The following is a 20,401-nucleotide window of genomic DNA, read 5'->3' as shown; positions in this document are numbered from 1 at the left end:
ACGTTCAGACGTTCCCACTCCCAGCACTGTACTTAGCCCACAGGAGGCCTTTCTTAGATTTTTACTGATGAATGAATGAATGAATGAACGAAAGTGTGGTTTATCCGGTGTTGGGGAGACTCCTGCTTGTCCCTGTAAGATTGAGAAAGAATGTGTAAGAGTTACCATGTCCCCTGGCTCCCTTCCCATGAGTTAGCTTTTTACTCATGATGTCCTTCTCTTCATCTTGTACCATCAGTGTCGTAAAGGAGGGGCAGGTGCCCCGGGCACTCTCACAGGGCTGACCCTGTTTCACACAAATCTCTCCACCCATTCATTATGCATCAAATGCAGATCAACAAAGCCTTAGAGACAGACAGCAGACAGGAGGTTGTAGACAGACAGCAGACCGGAGGCTGTAGAGACAGACGGCAGACCGGAGGTTGTAGAGACAGACAGCAGACCGGAGGCTGTAGAGACAGACAGCAGACCGGAGGCTGTAGAGACAGACGGCAGACCGGAGGTTGTAGAGACAGACAGCAGACCGGAGGCTGTAGAGACAGACAGCAGACCGGAGGCTGTAGAGACAGACGGCAACCGGAGGTTGTAGAGACAGACGGCAGACCAGGGGTTGCCAGGACTGCGCAGAGAGAGAGTGAGGAGTGGCACCGATGGGCGTGGTGTCCCCGATGGGCGCGGCGTCCCCCCGATGGGCGCCGTGTCCCCCGATGGGCACGGTGTCCCCCATGGGCGCGGTGTCCCCCGATGGGCGCCGTGTCCCCCGGGTGCTGAAGTTGCTCTGGAACCAGACAGTGGTGGTGGTGGCACAACCTTGTAAATGCACTAAAAGCCTCTGGATGGCACGTTACAGAATGGTTGAAGTGGTGAAGTGCATGTTATGTGCATTTTATTTTTTTAAGTCAATGAACTAGAGAAAGTCCTTAGTAAATTAACACTGCTATATGGTACACTTGAGAGTTGCTTAAAGAGTGTTATGTGCATTTTACATGAACCTGTTAAACATGTGCTGAGGGCAGAACAAAGGGGGACGTCGCAGCCCCGGAGGGACAGCGCTGGGCTCGGCACACGGGCATCAGCACGGCCACCCGCCCGGAGCCTCCTCCCGTCCTGTGACTCACAAGCCCCTGTCGTCTGTGTTCAGGATACACACCGAGGACTCTTCATCCAGCAGCTGCGACCCACACAGAACCTGCAGCCGAGGATCAAACTGAAGCTGTTCGGCCACTCGGGCTCCGGGAAGACCACCCTGGTGGAGTCCCTCAAGTGCGGGCTGCTCAGGGGCTTCTTCCGGAGGCGCCGGCCCCGGCTCTCCTCCACCAACTCCACCCGCTTCCCGCCGTCACCCCTGGCTGCCAAGCCGGCAGGTAGGTGCCTCCGGCGGCCCTCTCTCCAGTCGGGGGCTTGCATTTCCCCCTCTCAGGTCAGGGTCTAAGACGAGTGGTGGCTTTGTTACAATCACTGGGTCCCAGCTGGCTGGCGCCCATCGCCCGGGGGGCTTTCAGGGGTGGTCTACCCTGGCTGTGGGCCTGGGGACACCGCCCTGCTGCCCCCGGGAGCAAGGAGAGGGCCTCCCAGCAGTCACGGCCACAGACACAAAAGGTCACAATTACCGATGTGCACCCAGCACAGTTGTGTTGTGTTCTACTCGGGGACTCTGCTCTTGAAGACACAGAGCTTGGACTAACATGTTCCAGTTCACACAGATCAAGTACTGGCCCCAGGAAGGGCCTCACGCCTTGCGGGAACACCTAGACATTCGAGGACATAGAGCAACAAAACTGGGTTCATGTGGGACCCCCATTCTGCGCATTCACAGTTAACCAGTGGTTTTGAAAAGCTCCTTAATGGTGTTCAGTATTGGTCCCTCCACTCACATGGACCCTCAGTGGGAAGCAGGCTTGGCTGTCTTCCCCACCTTCCTCAGACACGATCGTTGGCGTAGTCACACCCCGAACTTCAGGTTTATCTGTCCTTCCCCAGGGAGAAACACCCACTGTGAGCAAGAGGAAAGTGACCACTCCGGGTGTTATTTCTCCTGAACCCCACTTTTTAAATGTATTGATTTTAGAGAAAAAAAGGAAGAGGGGGAGTAAGAGAAAGAGAGAAAAATTTGTTGTCCCACTTATTTATGTACTCATTGGTTGATTTTCGTATGTGCTCTGATCGGGGATTGAACCTGGAACCTTTGTAGTATCGGGATGACATTTTGAACAACTGAGCTACCCAGCCACGGCAACTCCTGAACCTCACTTTAGAGCGAGGGTCTTAAGTTTTGCTAACGTAAGAGTAGAGAGCTTCAAAGATTTTCCTAACCAATGTCAGTTTTGAGACCTGGTGCCTCAGATTGATTTTCTGTACAGCGTACCACAAAGGTGCCATCTGCTCCCTAGGTTGAAAACAATGTTTTATAGTCTGTGTCTCTGTAACTCCTCTGTCCATGAGGAAGGACGCCTGGGGAAGTTGGTACAACGGGAACAATTGACTGAGATTCCTATGCCCTTTCACCTTGTCTCTGAACACAGCAGAAACTTAAAGAAAAAAGTACCCGAAATGGATTTTTTATTAGAATGATTATAAAGTTGCTAGCTCATGTTGCTAATACTTACTTATGAAGCACAAACTGTGTGTCTGGAACTTGGCAAAGTGGGCGTGTAAAACCTCATTTTATCCATGAGACAGGGTTATGGGTTGTTTTTACCACCGTTTTACAGAAGCCTTGAGGGGTGAGGTGGGCTGTCACACAGCCGATGGTCATGAAGCATCGGGCTCCTGAGCCGGTGCTTATTAATGACACAGCTTCTGAGGAAGGGCGTTTGTGTGCACACACTTCCCACTCGCCACTATAATTTTGCCGGTGTTCCTAGTCCTAAGTCGACTTCCTGGCAGCTATGGAGTCACTCTGGAGGGAGCCATGCCAGCTCTCACCTGCTGTGGGTCTGAACCAGTGATGGGGGCGGAGAGGATGGCACGTGCGTGCGTGTGTGTGTCTGCGTGTGTGTGTTGGGGGCAAAGAGGATGGCAAGTGTGTGTGTGTGTGTGTGTCTGTGTGCATGTGTCTGTAAGACCAAATGCAAAGAGATCTATTTGGATCTGTGATCTAAAATTTTATGTCTTCACTGGGTATGAAGGTTATGGCCCAGATCCCATGAGCTAAACTAAACCAGCCATACTTTAGTGGCATATGGCTCCCCTCAAGGAAGAGATTTTATCTGCTGCTCCACCCTCCCACTCAGAATATCTCCATTCATCTTCCTTATGGTTCATTGTCCACACCTGGAAGAATCTGGAAGTAGATTCTTGATAAACTTCAACTCAGGATGACCAGATTATCAGAAAGTCTCACCGTGTCTAACAACATCCTTCAGCCAGTGCTTAAAGAGACTTGGGTCGCGGGGCTCAGTGACAGAAGATTCTCTCGGCCAGACGAGCCCTCCCCAGCTGCAGTCAGCACAGAGACGCAGTGGGTCTCGTCCGGGGGCTGCTTCTCTCGTCCCCTTGGCTCCCCTGGTTCAGAGCTGCCTGCTTGGGTAGAACCCTCCAATTTCTAGGTCAAGGTAACTCCTTAGCGAGGGCCAGGCTGCTCTGTAAGGACTGTTAGGAGGTAAACACTGCTTTTTTATATCCCATGAGTCTTAGTTCTTTAGACTCTCTCTGGTGTCCCGTCATCTTATAGGATGCTGGTTTCCAACCAAAATGGAGAAAACCTTCAAAGTGTGTTCCCTTTTCCTGGGAGCTGACGTCACTGCTCTCTCAGGAGCTCAGCTCTGCTGTCTGTGGTCCCTCGACTGAAAGAGAGCCCTCCCGGGATTTGCAAGACTGAAGACAGTAACAAATGCCAGAAACTCATGAAAGAGGCCAAGGGGACACCAAACGGTTGTCCGACTGACAAAGTTGCTGCTTTGGGGGAGGCAAAAACAAAACCTAGGAAGAAGCAGGAGAGTGTGGAAAGGCCCGTGCATGGTGAGCGTAGCTTGTGCTGACCCGTGTTCCATGTGCTGCGCACAGCAGCTCATTGGCGTCCTCAACTTTGAAAGGTGGTGTCGTAACCCACTTCAGAGAAAAGTACCCCAAGGCTCACAGACAGAGGGTGTTTCTGCCCAAGGCAGAGTCGCACCCCGCAGCCTGGCAAGCCACGGTTTTTGTAGTATGGGGGAGGGGAAAGAGAGAAATCGAATCAGCTGCCAACAGTGAAAAAGGTGACGGGATCAGCAAACAAAATAAAAAATAAAAACCTCGTTGCCACAAACAATACCATGGTGATTATCAGAGAGGAAGGGGGATGGGGAGGTGGAGGGAACAGAGGGATAAACGGTGATGGAAGGAAACTTGATTGGGGTGGTGCGCACCCAATGCAATATACAGATGATGTAGTATAGAATTGTATACCTGAAACGATATAATTTTATTAACCAATGACACCCTGTTAAATTCATTAAAGATAATTTTCAAAAAAAATTTTTTTTAGAAAAATCCAGAGATTTCAATAAAATAAACTGGATAAGTTTGCTTCTTGTGGGAAAGTGGAGCTTTGGCCACAGCGGTTTCACAGTGCGGCCTGGTGCCAGTCACCGGGGAGGAGGGCAGCGGCCCCGTTTGGAGGCGCAGTCTCTGCATTCCCCCACATCCTCCCAGCTCCTAACTTCGAGCCCCGTAGACCAGGAGACAGAGCTCGGAAGCAGACTCCACCATTCCATGCATGAACGTTTGCCCTGGGATAGAAATGACATTTCAGGAACGCAGTGGAGTGTGGGGCCCCGGGGCTAAGGTCACCCCTAGTTGAGGTCATGAGGTGTAATTCAGTCACAGGCCTGTCTGGTCCTGTGAGGTAGCGTCCTGGAGGGCACAGGCAAGTATGGAAGAGATGGGGAGCCCACAGTAGCCTGTGTTGCTTGATGCCCAGGTGGTTGGTCTGCTCCAAGGGGTGGGTAAACTTTCTATCCAGTCTCTGAAAGAGACAAGATTCGTCAGTTAAACCTAGAGCTGCCTGCGGCCTGGAAAGAGCCAGGAGCCCTGCCCACAGCCTCTGTAGCAAGCCCTCCTCCTGACCAGGGCGGGGCAGGCACACCCTGGGCTGTGGGGAGCCGCAGGCAGGAGGCAGCGCCTGGACCCCACTACAGCCCCAGTCTGGACAGCTCACCTGTCACTTCCTGGCCCTCACAAAACAGCATTCACAGTGTCCTTGGAAAAACAGAGCATGGCAACAGATATGAGGTGACATGAGGACCACCTGGGGGAGACTGGGTTGGGGAAGAGGCAGGCGGTACTGGCTGGGTGTGGCCTCCAGAGAAGGAGGTCTGTTTCCAGAAACAGCCAACGTGTCACCTCAGAGTGGCACCGCTAGTTCGGGCCTGGGGCCCATGCTCTACTATGTCCCAGACCAACACTCTGGACACCCATGACCTCACTAGAATGGTCAGGCCTTTTTCCTTTCCTGGGAGAGATGCCCTCCTGGGTCCATTTATATCACTCAGACAGCAGGAAGCTTGTTCTCCTTAAAAAAGTTGGCCATCTGTGTTACCATCTTCTGAAAACACTGGAGGCTAAAGGCTGAGCCACCAACCAGGAGACAGGACCAGGAGGCTCTGCAGTGCCTCCCACTGGCTGACCCGAACCAGCAGCACATGGCAAGCAAGCCTAGGAGATGCAGTCCCTTGGGGTTGGCCTCTCAGGACAGGCGCACAGGAGGTGGCACCAACAGAAAGAATCAGCCCAGCATTTCTGGGAAGTGATGCTGCACAGCACATACAAGGGGCACACACAGCCCTGCCTGAGGCAGGAGTGGGGTGGGGACCGAGTGTCCTGGAAAAGAGCAACACAAAAGCAAAGGCTGGGGGGAGGGGGCACCAGCCTGCACGCTGCCCCGGGCGAGTCTCACCACTGCCTGTCTGCCTGCAGTCTCCGTGAGCATCAACAACCTGTACCCGGGCTGCGAGAACGTGAGCGTAAGGAGCCGCAGCATGATGTTCGAGCCGGGCCTCACCAAGGGCATGCTGGAGGTGTTCGTGGCCCCGTCCCACCACCTGCACTGCTCCTCCGATGACCAGTCCACCAAGGCCATCGACATCCAGAATGCCTATTTGAATGGTATGTCACTCCCACTATGAAGGGGAAGGGCCTCAAGGGTCCCTTTGCCAAGGTTATAAGTGATTCCCCTAAGGGAGTCTGCCCCTTTGGGCAAGAGCCCCAGCCCCACAAAGAACAGAAGAAGAGCCAGTGCAATGATTTGGGAAGTCACCCTGGACTGAAGCAGGGCTTTTTAATACCCCTAGAAAGTAAAGTCAACACCTTGGTGTCCTCTGCACACAGCAGTGCACACAGTAGGTGCTTCATAAATTACTTCACTGTTGAGTAAATTAATATGTTCTTTAAATTAGAGATAAATATTTACTTGGATGGGAAATCTCATAAAATATGATCCCTCTAGCAGTTTGATATGCCCAATATAGAAGAAGAATTATTTTTAAATACATCTTCTACACTCATGGCTAAAGTTCTGATATAGACACAGGCAATTTTTTTCATATAAGCAAAATTTCAAGTGTGTTCTTTGCTTACAAACATTTCCAAGGGGGTGAAATGTTACTGGGGGTGGTTCACTTCTTCCAGACCCACTGCATCTTCCCTGTAGCACCCCCCTTCCCCAGCCACTTGAACACAGACCTCTCTCTGCCTTTTTGTGTTTTGGGGGGTTTTTTTTTGTATTTTTCTGAAGCTGGAAACGGGGAGAGACAGACAGACTCCCGCATGCGCCCAACCGGGATCCACCCAGCACACCCACCAGGGGTGATGCTCTACCCACCAGGGGGCGATGCTCTGCCCCTCCGGGGTGTCGCTCTGCCGCAACCAGAGCCACTCTAGTGCCTGGGGCAGAGGCCAAGGAGCCATCCCCAGCGCCCGGGCCATCTTTGCTCCAATGGAGCCTTGGCTGCGGGAGGGGAAGAGAGAGACAGAGAGGAAGGAGGGGGGGTGGAGAAGCAAATGGGCGCTTCTCCTATGTGCCCTGGCCGGGAATCGAACCCGGGTCCCTGCACGCCAGGCCGACGCTCTACCGCTGAGCCAACCGGCCAGGGCCACTCTGCCTTTTTGAAACCCAGTTTGGAACGAGGATAAAGCCCTTTCTACGAGATGCCGTTCTCACTCCTGAGTGTTGTTTTTTTTCCTTCTTTTTCCCAGTAAGAGGAGGGAAGATGGAAAGACAGACTCCTGCACGTGTCCCCACCAGGATCCACCTGGCAAGCCACATCTGGGGCCGATGCTCTGCCCATCTGGGGCCATGCTCATAACCGAGCTATTCTTAGTGCCTGAAGCGGAAGCTCCATGGAGCTCAGCACCCAGGGCCAATGTGTTTAAACCAATCAAGTCATGGCTGTGGGAACGGAAGGGGGGGAGTGGAGGGGGGGAGAAGCAGATAGTCGCTTCTCCTGTGTTCCCTAACCAGGAATTGAGCCTGGGACATCCACATACCGGGCTGACGCTCTACCACTGAGCCAACTGGCCAGGGCATTCATGAAGATTTTATGAGCTGATGTTTATTAAAGGGCTTGATATAACATCCGACACAAAGAGGTACTAAGAAAATGACAATTGGGAGCATCTTCATGAAAGCCCTTTTGTTAGCCTGAACCCAGTGAGAAAGAGACCACTCCGGGTGTGTGACCTAAAGCAGTGGTCTGAACCCGCACCCCCTGGGAGCACTTGTGAACAGCCCTCCCAGGGCTGCTGACTCGGCAGGTCTGGGGTTTCCCGGTGATGCTGGCCCAGAAACCCCTCCTTGAGAACCAGTGGCCCTAATGGAATAGAATTAAAATTTATGCACATTTTGCTCTCTTAAAAGTTGGATGTTCTAGCAAAGCTGGCCCCACAGCGTAGGGATAAGAGAAGCATGTCCGCAGCACTCACCAGCCCTGCCCCCACCCCTGCCCCGCCATAGGCTTCCCCATCCCAGGTCTGGTCCCAGTGTTCCCAGTGCCCAAAGGACCCTTTGCTGGGTTCCAGAACTTTTCACACTAAGGTCTTAGCTGCCAGACTTTGAGGCCATGCCCCCAAGTGGCCGTGCTCCAGAAGGAAGCTCTAGAAAAGCCTTGGGAATCTTCCAAGATGACATAGACGTGCATCATAAAGATATGTCAGTATTACATACATCGATCTATACTTAAGTAGATGCATAGGTACACAGGTAAATGTGACGGGTGGCACTATCCCTCCTGGTAGCACTAATATGCTAAGAAAAACTGTAATTGAAATCTGGTGGTGGCATTTCAGGACAGTAAGCTTTATTTTTCTCTATAGGAGTTGGCGATTTCAGTGTGTGGGAGTTCTCTGGAAATCCTGTTTACTTCTGCTCTTACGACTATTTTGCTGCAAATGATCCCACATCAATCCATGTCATCGTTTTTAGTCTGGAAGAACCCTATGAGATCCAGCTGAATCAAGTGATTTTCTGGCTCAGTTTCCTGAAGTCTCTTGTACCAGTTGAAGAACCCATAGGTGAGCTGAGACACCCCTGGGTGAGTGAGCGCCCTTCCCACTGGGCCTTGCACCCCCGGCCAGGCTCGGCCACTGTAGCTTGTGGCAACAGCTGTGGCCACCTGCATTTCCCCTTCCTGCTGGAAGTTCCCTGAGGGCCAGCTCTTCATTTTGTTCTGCAGGAAGTTGTTTCACGATCACATACTTATGCTACAATGATCAACTGAGCTATATTATTCCCTGAGGGCCATTTCTCACCTTCTTTCTTTACTTTAGAGCTATGGTCACATTTGTTGGGTACAAAGTGGAGTGCCTCCTTTGATAGCTACTTTGCCTTCACTTCTTGGATATATAATTCATAAGCAGAATGAACTCTCCTGCATTCTATAGTTCTATCAAATGCAAGAAGGACCATGTTGACTGAATGCATTATCTTGACCTCTTATCTAGAGCAGTGGTCCCCAACCCCTGGGCCACGGGCCGGTACTGGTCCGCAGAGAAAGAATAAATAACTTACATTATTTCCGTTTTATTTATATTTAAGTCTGAACGATGTTTTATTTTTTTTTAAATGACCAGAATCCCTCTGTTACATCCGTCTAAGACTCACTCTTGACTCTTGTCTCGGTCACGAGCTACATTTATCTGTCCCACCCTAAAGGCCGGTCCGTGAAAATATTTTCTGACTTTGAACCGGTCTGTGGCCCAAAAAAGGTTGGGGACCACTGTCCTAGAGGAGAAGACAGCATTGTTCTTTTCTTACAACAAAAGCAGCAGCCTTCTCCAGTGAAATACAAAACTCAGCAGTGAATTTTGAAAAGCATAGTCATAATCAAATAGATTTAGTTTAATCCCCCACAGGGTACCATCACTTTATCTTGTTTCTCTCTCTTTTTCTTTCTTTCTTTTTTTCATGTTTCATTGTAAACACTCCCAGAAGGGAGAGGCTGTGTGAACTGCAGGAGTTTCCCTTCTGAGTCATTTCTGCAGTGTTGCTGCATCCACAGGGCTTTTTTTGGTCTTAGAAAGGGCGGCCCTCTGGTCAGAGTTTATATGTCCCCTCACCCTGTAAGTAGGGGCCATTTGGAGATAGATTTGAGAAGCTGCCTTGTGTTCTGTGGTCAGTTCTGATCTGTTTTTGAAAAGCTTTTCTCAAAAAAAGAAAAAAAGAAAAGCTTTTCTCAGGCCTAGAAAAGAGGCCCATTCAGGTCTGGGCAGGACCTAGGGCAGATCCGGCAAGGGGCCTTGGGTCTTCATGTGCACCCGCAAAGACAGACCAGGCTGAGGCCAGCTCACCCCACCTCACCTCGCCTGGAGGAGAGGCAGCCAGGAAGGAGGACCCCCGCCCCCTGAACCCGTTCTTTCTCTGCCCCAGCCTTTGGCGGCAAGCTGAAGAACCCGCTCCGAGTTGTCCTGGTGGCCACCCACGCCGACATCATGAACGTTCCCCGTCCAGCAGGAGGCGAGTTTGGGTACGACAAAGACATGACACTGCTGAAAGAGATCAGGAACAGGTAGGGGCCGCTGCTGCGCCTTCGGGGCTAATACGCCAAAGTGTGTGACCCAGAGCACGGAGTTGGAGAAGTTAAAGGCCACTTTCCTCTGGTTGCCTTTTTGTCGCGTTTTTCATTTTTATCACAGCAGTGAATACGCATAACAACAAATCAAACAGAAGTAAATAGCACAGGCTAAAAAGCAGCAGTCTTCTAACTTCTTTCATTACCTCTGGTACCATTGCCTAAAGAGAACTTCTTTTAGTTGCTTTGGGGTTTTGTTTTGTCTTGTTTTGTTTCTCAGTCTCCTGAGGTATCACTGACAGATACGATCATAAGATATTTAAGGTAGGCCTGACCTGTGGTGGCGCAGTGGATAAAGCGTCAACCTGGAATGCTGAGGTTGCCGGTTCAAAACCCTGGGCTTGCCTGGTCAAGGCACATATGGGAGTTGATGCTTCCTGCTCCTCCCCCCCCCCCCTCATTCTCTCTCCTCTCTAAAAATTAATAAAAGTAAAAAAAAAATTAAAAAAATAATATTTAAGGTATACATTGTGTTGACTTGGTATATATGTTTACATTGTGAAAGGATTTCCGCCATTGAGTTATTTAAAACACTCATCACTCACATATTTCTCTTTTTGGTGAGGACATTTAGGTTCTCCTCTCAGCAAATGCTAACTGTAAAAGACAATGTTATCAACTATAGTCACCATGTTACACATTAGAATTTTAGTCATTTAGTTGTTTTAGCTTTCAGGGGTGTTTGTTTGTTTTGATAATTATCATGATTCCACTGATTAATGTTTCTCAAAATATTGGGTCATGTAATTTATGTGGGGGGTGCTGACCAACTCCACAGAGGGACGGAGTGGAACGGAGTACCCTGGAGAATACTAGTGTGTGTTTCATGTCAAGTCGTTTTGTAAAACTTCTGTTTCAGTTCTAAATATGGCTATGCGCAGGGTTGCCCTGTAAAAAGTATATACAGGGTGGGTCAAAAGTAGGTTTACAGTTGTTCATATGGAAAATAATACAAGAATAAACTTTGTGTTTCATGTACTCAACAACAGTAAACTTACTTTTTCTCTGTTTAGTATTTGTGAACAGAAAATTTGAACCTGCAGCTTTGTGTAATGCGCTAGTAACTTTAAAGTCTCTTCAACTAAAGACATTTTATCTGTTATCTTCCTGATGTGAAAAATAAGGCTTCTACTAGTATTTTTACATCTAAGTTGTAACTCTCACACTCACCCCTCTATTCTCACTCTGTCAACTACAACAGAATCTCTCCTCTCGGGGTGTAAGGTGAGCGCAGGAGGCCCGACCTTTCCTGCATCAGGGCAGCTGCTGTCTTTCCGTAGCGTGTTCCTGCCATTGTGTGGGGCCCGAGATGCCTGTCTGCGACCCGAGACATGCGGTGTCTCCAGGCCTCTGCTGCAGCGTAACGTTACAGAGCCCAGAAAAGAGCAGGGAGGGGACCTCTGCAAGGTCACCAGAACATCCCGGCCTCCCCCCAAGCTTTTCAGGGCCTGCCGGGGAAACGCCTGGTGAGACGCATCACTCTGAGGCTGCCGCTCTTCCCTTAGGTTTGGGAATGACCTGCACGTTTCAGATAAGCTGTTTGTTCTGGATGCTGGGGCCTCTGGGTCTAAGGACATGAAGGTACTTCGAAATCACCTGCAAGAAATCCGGAGCCAGATCGTTTCGGTGAGTGTGCCTGGGAAGGGCCGGGACCCTCCCTTGGGCCGGCCCACCTAGGGACCTCGCAGAGTGGGGGGTGAGGGGACATCTTTGTGCTGCTCTCTTGCTTTGGTTCGGTTTTCAGGGACAGCGTGCGAGGCGGCTGCATAGACAAACTTTTGGAAGAAAGGGCAGACAAAGAAGGAGATGGCTGCGAGGTGAAGGGGTTGTTCTGGACAAAGCAGCCGCCTTAGAGTGTAGGAAATTGTGACAGTCTTAGTGGTTTGTTTAAAAGTAAAATTGCCTTTTACAAATTACAAAAGCAATTCAAAAGTGACTTGTGAAGAACCATGTGGTTTTACTCATATGTGGGATATAAAACGGAAAACAACAAATGATCAAATAAAGCAAAGAGACTCAAGAAGGGTAGTTGCCAAGGGGAGGGGGATTGGAGGAGAATTAAGAAGGTAAAAGGGGTCAAACTTATGGTAACGGGGGTGGGGACAGGACTTTGGGTGGTGAGCACACAGTGCAATATACAGATGATGTATTATGGACTTGTGTGCTTGAAACGTACAATGTTATTAACCAATGTCACCCCAATGAATTTAATACATTTTTAAAAATATAATGAACCCAAAAAAGAGTGATTTGTGAAATATTTAGAAAATGCAGAAAAGTAGAAAAAAGCCACCAACAACATTTATTGAAGAGCATAAAATAATAAACAGCCTGAACAGGTGGTGGCACAGTAGATAGAGCATTGGACTAGAACACAGAGGACCCAGGTTCGAAACCCCGAAGTTGCCAGCTTGAGTGTGGGATCATAGACATGACCCCATGGCCGCTGGCTTGAGCCCAGGGGTCACTGGCTTGAAGCCCAAGGTCTCTGGCTTGAGCAAGGGGTCACTCGCTCTGCTGTAGCCCCCCCAATCAAGGCACATATGAGAAAGCAATCAATGAACTAAGAAGGTGCCGCAACGAAGAATTGATGCTTCTCATCTCTTCCTGGCTGTCTGTCCCTCTCTCTGTCTCTCTCTCTCTCTCTCTGTTTCTGTCACACACGCACACAAAAAAAATAATAATAGATAAACAAATAGAATGAAACTGTTCCTGGATGGCAAGATCTTTGTAAATATAAATATTTTGCTTTCCTAAATTATATAAACTAGTACAGTTCCAGCAGCATCTGAATGGGATTGAGAGGGTTGGGTTTTTATTTTAAAATTTATAAAGGATCCAGCACTACTGGCCATATGCCTAGAAAGAAAGAAGGTTAAACTCCTAATCACTGCTTAGCCCAAAAATAAATTCTAAGGGGATTAAAGCTTTTAAATGGAAAACAGAACAATATCTTTAAAGAAAATGTGAAAGAATAGAATTTAAAATAGCTTGGACCTGTTTTTGTAAATGCTTCAAATGAAGATAGAAACACCCAGAAGTTGTCAAAGAAAATACACCTATTGACAACATAAAAGTTAATTATTTTTTTCCTGGCAAACAATTTCTGTAAACAAAGTTAAAAGGCCAGATAAACTGGGGGGAAATTATTCTCAATGGGTTTGACACATAAAAGGTTATTACCCATAATATTCCAAAATCTCTCTGAAATTGGTGTGAAAGGGCAAGCATCCCCCCGGAATGTTCCTGCTGCCCACTCCTGAGTATAACCAAGGAGCACCTGCCTCTCCCTGCCCGGCCAGACTGCACCTCCTGCAGTTCCAGCTCCTGCTTCCCTGATGGGACGCGCTACTCTTCCAACACCAGGCTCCACTCCAGATGTGCTTTTGAAATTCTCAGGAACTCTCTCTCCTGAAGCCCAGCCCTAGCTTTCTGATGGGGCCTCACAATGGCAGAGTCAGCAGGTGGGGAATAGTCTGTCAGGGCCCCAGAGTAACCTGGTTATAGAAACCATTGGGCTACAATGGGGAACAGTGGTCTGTGAAGGGTTTCCAGTGCCTCCCAGCAGGTGGGATTAGGGCCAGGGCTTCTGGCTGTAGGGAGTCCCTGAGCAGGACTGTGGCGTGTCTGCTTCACAGACACACACACACACACACACACACACACACACACACACTTTCCCCAATGTCAGAAGGTGTTTTTTTTGTTTGTTTTGTGTTTTTTTTGGATTTTTCTGAAGCTGGAAACGGGGAGAGACAGTCAGACAGACTCCCACATGCGCCCGACTGGGATCCACCCGGTACGCCCACCAGGGGCGACGCTCTGCCGCGACCAGAGCCACTCTAGTGCCTGGGGCAGAGGCCAAGGAGCCATCCCCAGCACCCGGGCCATCTTTGCTCCAATGGAACCTTGGCTGCGGGAGGGGAAGAGAGAGACAGAGAGGAAGGAGGGGGGCGGTGGAAAAGCAAATGGGCGCTTCTCCTACGTGCCCTGGCCGGGAATCGAACCCGGGTCCCCCGCGCGCCAGGCCGATGCTCTACCGCTGAGCCAACCGGCCAGGGCCAGAAGGTTTTTTGAATAGGGAGTAGAGCCTGACCTGTGGTAGCACAATGGATAAAATATTGACCTGGAGCGCTGAGGTTGCTGGTTCGAGACTTACCTGGTTAAGGCACATATGGGAGTTGATACTTCCTGCTCCTCCTCTCTTTTCTCTCTCTTTCTCTCTCTCTCTCTCATTTTATCTCTCTCTCTCTCTCTCAAAATATATATCTCCTCTCTAAAATGAATAAGGTCTTAAAAAATTAATTAAAACAGATAAAGTATTTGAATAGGGAGCATTTAGCTGACCTAAAAGCTATGATCCATGCAAGGACTGCCTAATAATGAATGATGCTGTGTGATGTACGGCTGGTGTTGTTTTTAACTAGGAAGATGTCGAGTAGATGAGTCTGTAACATAGACTGATTTACTTAACCAAGTTAAAAGATTAAAAACCCATTTCAAGCCAATTACCAAGAATTAGTCTACATTGAAATATTGCAACAACAGTCCCAATGAATGCCGGTCTCCCTGAGTCCCCACAGCTATAAATCGACCTGTCTCATCCCGCGTGTTCTAGGTCTGCCCTCCGATGACTCATCTGTGTGAGAAAATCATCTCCACGCTGCCTTCCTGGAGGAAGCTCAACGGGCCCAACCAGCTGATGTCACTGCAGCAGTTTGTGTATGATGTCCAGGACCAGCTGAACCCCCTGGCCAGCGAGGAGGACCTCAGGTGCATAGCCCAGCAGCTCCACAGCGCTGGCGAGGTAAGGCTCTACAGATCTAGGCAGGGGTCCAGGAGGTATCAGGGCAAGCTAGCCTCAGAATGAGTTTGGGAGCGTTCTCCAATGTTTTGGAATAGTATGAGAAAGATCGGTATTACTTCTACTTTGAATGATTGGTGAAGCCTTCTAGTCTTGAAATTTTATTTGTTGGGAGTTTTTTGATTACCGATTGAATCAAAAAGCAGAAAATCTGAACAGACTGATTACTAGAAACAAAATTCAGACTTGAATGATTATGTTTCTAGGAATTTATCCATTTTTTTCTAGGCTGTCAAATTTGTTGATGTATAATTGCTCATATTGTTCTCCTCAAATCCTTTGTATTTTTGTGGTATGAGTTGTCACTTCTCTTTCCTTTCTGATTGTATTTGGGCCCATTCTCTTGTTTTTCTTGATGAATCTGGCTAAAGGTTTTTCAACTTTGTTTATCTATTCAGAGAACCAGCTCTTAGTTTTGTTGATCTTTTGTATTATTTTTTTAGTCTCTATTTCATTTATTTCTGCTCTGATCTTTATTATAATTTCCTTCCTTTGGGCTTTGTTTGTTTTTTTCTAGTTCCTTTAGGTATAAGTTTCGATTATTTTGAAATTGACTTATTATCACTATGAATTTCCTTCTTAGAACTGCTTTTGCGGTGTCTCAGATTTTAAATTATTTATTGATTTAAGAGAGAGAGAAACATCAATTTGTTATTCCACTTATTTATGCATTCATTGGTTGATTTGTGTATGTGCCCTGACTAGGATCAAACCCACAACCTTGTCACGTTGGGACGATGCTCTATCCAACTAACCTACCCCACCAGAGCTGAGCTGTGTCCCAGATTTTAGATCACTGCTTCCATTTTCATTGGTTTTGATATATTTTTTATTTCTTCCTGATTGTATAGTAGCATGTTGTTTAGCCTCCACTTGTTTGTGTTTCTTTCTAGTTTTCTTCTTGTAATTGATTTCTAGTTTCATAGTGTTGTGATCAGAGAATATGCTTGATGTGATTTCAGTCTTCTTAAATCTACCAAGGCTTGTGCTGTGGCCCAGCATGTGGTCTATCCTGGAAAATGTCCTGTGTGCACTTGAAAAGAATGTGTATTCTGCTGATTGGGAGTGGAATGTTCTGTGAATATCTGTCAATCCGTAAGATCTGATGTGTCATTTAAAGCCATTGTTTATTTGTTGATTTTCTGTCTGTATGATCTATTCATTGATATAAGCAGATGGTTACAGTCCCCCTACAATTGCAGTTCTATCTATCTCTCCTTTTATGTCCATCCAGAGTACGATCATACAAAATTTTTTATTTTAAAAACATGTAAGGCAACATTAAAAAAAGGCAAATGTATGTTCTTCTTGTTTCCATAAATTGTTCATCAAACAAACATGATTTTAAGTTAATAAAACTGAAACTGAAACTAATTTCTTTTTTTTTTTTTTGAAAAAAAAAACCTCACTCCTAGGGTTCAGTGAGCATGAAAAAAACTCACTACTCAAAGAGTTAAAGAAATAAATGTGACTGATAAAGCTAAAGCCTTCTCTGACCATCGCCTTAGACATTCCTTTCTCCCTCTACAGGGCTAATCACTACCATGGTGGCATGTCTTTCCAGAACTTTTTTATGTATGTATGTTAAAAATTTACAGTATAATATAACATTCTAAATCTTTTTTTGAAAAATTATGAGCTTTCCAAGAAGTTGCAAGAATAGTACAACAGCCCTGGTCAGGTAGCTCAGTTGTTTAGACTCTCATCTCAATACGTCAAGGTTATAGGTTTGATCCCTGGTCAGGGCACATACAAGAGTCAACCAATGAATCTATATGTAAGTGGAACAACAAATAGATGTTTCGCTCTCTGAAAAGAAATTTTTAAAAAAATTTAAAAAAGAATGGTACACAAATCCTCATGTACTCTACACCTAAACTAACAAACCATTTACATATTGCTACATTTGCTTTTATTTCTCTCCTGTTTATTTATTTACTTAATTTGCAAACATCATGACATTTTACCCCTAAATAATTTAGCCTGTACCTCATAAAGAGGAGGACATTTTCTCATGTAACTATAATATAATTATCACATTCTAGACATATAATATTGGTATAATACTGTTATTGAATATATAGTTCTTTTTCAATGTTTGACACTTATACTGATAAAGCTAAAGCCTTCTCTGACCATCACCTTAGACATTCCTTTCTCCCCCTCTACAGGGCTAATCACTACCATGGTGGCATGTCTTTCCAGAACTTTTTTTTTGTAGCTGCTTTTACTTATGTATTTATTTTATAACAGAATCCAATCAAAAATCACTCATTCCATTTGACTAGCTGCCCTCTCTCTCCTTTTTTTGTCTTACATTGCATCCATGTTTAAGAGTCCATGGTGTTTTCAAATTTTCTTTTATGACCTTCTCAAGCTGGTGTTTTGACTCAGTCATTGATTTTTTTTTCTTTTTTTAGTGAGAGGAGGAGAGGCAGAGACAGGCTCCCCTATAAGTCCCAACTGGAATCCACCTGGCAAACCCACTAGGGGGCGATGCTCTGCCCATCTGAGGTCCTTGCTCTGTTGCAACTAAAGCCATTTTTTAGTGCTTGAGGCAGAGGCCATGGAGCCATCCTCAGCATCTAGGGCCAACTTGCTCCAGTCGAGCCATGGCAGCAGGAGGGAAAGAGAAGTGAGAGAGAGAGAGAGAGAGAAGCGAGAGGGGGAGGGGTGGAGAAGCAGATGGGCACTTCCCCTGTGTGTCCTGACTGGAAATCGAACCCGGGACTTCACAAACCGGGCCAATGCTGACCACTGAGCAACAGGCCAAGGCCTTAGTCATTGATTTTTGAGGTCCAGCCATATGAATGATCTGAGTCATTCCTTGCAACATCTGCTCAGATTTTGTCACTGCAGCAGCCCTTTTGTTCTCAGGGCTGTTGGTGCTTCTGTTCATTTAGTTTCCTGTGGGTGACCTCTCGTTGTCCCCACTGGCAGATCAACATCATGCAGAGTGAAACAGTCCAGGATGTGCTGCTCCTGGACCCCCGCTGGCTCTGCACCAACGTCCTGGGGAAGCTGCTCTCCGTGGAGACCCCACGGGCCCTGCACCATTACCGGGGCCGATACACCATGGAGGACATCCAGCGCCTGGTGCCTGACAGTGATGTGGAGGAGCTGCTGCAGATCCTAGATGCCATGGACATCTGTGCCCGGGACCTGAGCAGTGGGACCATGGTGGACATCCCAGCCCTGATCAAGACAGACAATCTGCACCGCTCCTGGACAGACGAGGAGGACGAGGTGATGGTCTATGGCGGGGTACGCATGGTCCCCGTGGAGCACCTCACCCCCTTCCCGTGTGGCATCTTTCACAAGGTCCAGGTGAACCTGTGCCGGTGGATCCACCAACAGAGTGCCGAGGGAGACGCAGACATCCGCCTGTGGGTGAGCGGCTGCAAGATAGCCAACCGTGGGGCCGAGCTTCTGGTGCTCCTGGTCAACCACGGCCAGGGCATCGAGGTCCAGGTGCGCGGGCTGGAGACGGAAAAAGTCAAGTGTTGCCTCCTGCTGGACTCAGTGTGCAGTACCATCGAGAATGTCATGGCCACCACGCTGCCGGGGCTGTTGACTGTGAAGCACTACCTGAGCCCCCAGCAGCTGAGGGAGCACCACGAGCCCGTCATGATCTACCAGCCACGGGACTTCTTCCGGGCGCAGGCCCTGAAGGAGAGCTCACTGACGAACACCATGGGTGGGTACAAGGAAAGCTTCAGCAGCATCCTGTGCTTCGGGTGCCATGACATCTACTCACAGGCCAGCCTAGGCATGGACATCCATGCGTCAGATCTGAGCCTCCTGACCCGGAGAAAACTTAGTCGCCTGCTGGACCTCCCCGATCCTATGGGGAAGGACTGGTGCCTTCTCGCCATGAACTTGGGCCTGCCTGACCTTGTGGCGAAGTACAACACCAATAACGGGGCTCCCAAGGAGTTCCTCCCGAGCCCAGTCCATGCTCTGCTCCGGGAATGGACCTCCTACCCAGACAGCACAGTCGGCATCCTCATGTCCAAACTGCGGGAGCTGGGGCGCCGGGATGCGGCAGACTTTCTTCTGAAGGCGTCGTCTGTGTTCAAAATCAACCTCGATGGCAATGGCCAGGAGGCCTACGCCTCGAGCTGCAACAGCGGCACATCGTATAATTCCATTAGCTCAGTCGTGTCCAGGTGAGGGCAGCTTTGGCTCGGGCAGGGTATCTTCAAACAACAAAAGCAAGGGGGATGCAGTCCATCTTCCCCGTCAGAAATTCCGGGTGCATCCCTTCCTATGCCCACCTACTGAAGGGTGCCACCCTCCCTCCCGCTTCCCGTTTCTGCTACTCCCTCCCGCCCACATGCACATAGTCCATTGTGAGTGAATGGTCTTTCCCGTTTCTCTGCTACTCCCTCCCCCCCACACGCACATAGTCCATTGTGAGTGAATGGTCTTTCTAGTTTAAGAACTGACCCTATCCTTTCCTTTGCCCATTTGAAAAGCTAGTGTCCCTCCTCTCCGTGTTCCTGACTCCCATCTCTCTGCCTCTACTACCTTGCTGCTTATTGATCATTTCACTGGAATTCCTAACTTTTCAATGAAAAAATTTTAACTGTTATATTGATTGCCCTTTAAATAAAAAGTGCACATGTATCCAAAATGTGCATTTCATACTCTTTCCGTTGTTATATTATATATCATGTCCTCAGCTTATCTTTTTTATATTTATAGGAAAACCCCTCATGTATGGACTCCCACTGTATGATTTATAAATAGACAATATGTGAGTGCCTTTTGCAGACGAGGGTGTGTTTGAAATCATCCAAGTCAGCCAGGAGCTGTCGCGAAGGAAACGCTCCCTCTCTGTTCCTTGCTGTACGCTGATCATCGTCAGAGGTGCTTCACCCTGAGTTTTGTTGTTTTTTGTTTTTTCGGGGTTTTTTTTCCAGCAATTTTTGTGTTTTGTTTGGCAAGGAAAGGGAAGAAAGGAATCCTCCCGCAGAGTGATTTCATGGCCAGTGTTGTTGCTACAATAAGACACGTATTTGTTAGCTTTTGTTTAAACGCCAATGTGAGTGTCCACATGGAAACAACCGTCAGGCTTTCTCATTCCCTCTCATCTCAGGTAGAAGGTTGACGCAGTTGTAGGGCTCTGAAGATCTGTGTGAGAATTCAAAGCCCCAGCCTCATGACTTGTGGCCGTCCGTTGTCATTTGTGCATAGCAGATGGTTTTCCGCATTGAGATCCTGGTTTGATAACTTCCTGTACTTGAAGTCTAAAAAAGAAAATAAAGGAAGCAAGTATTCTTGCAGTGATTTTCAATTGTGACAGAGTTTTAAATTCACATGAGGGAACATGTCCTAATTCTTCTGTCCTGAGAAGCATGTAATTTTAATGTTATATCATATGTGTGTGTGTATATATATATATATGCAGTATGTATATACATATATAAATACAAGTATTTTTACTTAATCTATACAATGTAGTAAAAAATTGGGTTTTTTTCTTTTTGTT

General features: G+C 47.8%; 1 protein-coding gene across 5 annotated transcripts in view; it reads left to right on the top strand.

The window, feature by feature from the left end:
* Positions 1-20,199, top strand: part of DAPK1 (death associated protein kinase 1) — a 192,860-nt gene extending 172,661 nt beyond the window's left edge. For all 5 annotated transcript variants that reach the window (XM_066367854.1, XM_066367853.1, XM_066367850.1 and 2 more), the window contains exons 20-27: positions 1,142-1,364; positions 5,896-6,084; positions 8,290-8,487; positions 9,842-9,980; positions 11,549-11,669; positions 14,662-14,850; positions 17,848-19,076; positions 19,615-20,199. In XM_066367854.1, coding sequence (XP_066223951.1) covers positions 1,142-1,364; positions 5,896-6,084; positions 8,290-8,487; positions 9,842-9,980; positions 11,549-11,669; positions 14,662-14,850; positions 17,848-19,076; positions 19,615-19,648 — 2,322 coding nt within the window. In that variant the 3' untranslated portion in view covers positions 19,649-20,199. The remainder of the gene's footprint in view (positions 1-1,141; positions 1,365-5,895; positions 6,085-8,289; positions 8,488-9,841; positions 9,981-11,548; positions 11,670-14,661; positions 14,851-17,847; positions 19,077-19,614) is intronic.
* The last annotated feature ends 202 nt before the right edge of the window (positions 20,200-20,401 follow it).

The sequence above is a fragment of the Saccopteryx leptura genome, chromosome 2 (assembly GCF_036850995.1).
Source record: "Saccopteryx leptura isolate mSacLep1 chromosome 2, mSacLep1_pri_phased_curated, whole genome shotgun sequence".
Lineage (NCBI taxonomy): Eukaryota > Metazoa > Chordata > Mammalia > Chiroptera > Emballonuridae > Saccopteryx > Saccopteryx leptura.
The sequence above is the reverse complement of the archived record's forward strand: the minus strand, read 5'-3'. Positions and strand labels throughout refer to the sequence as shown.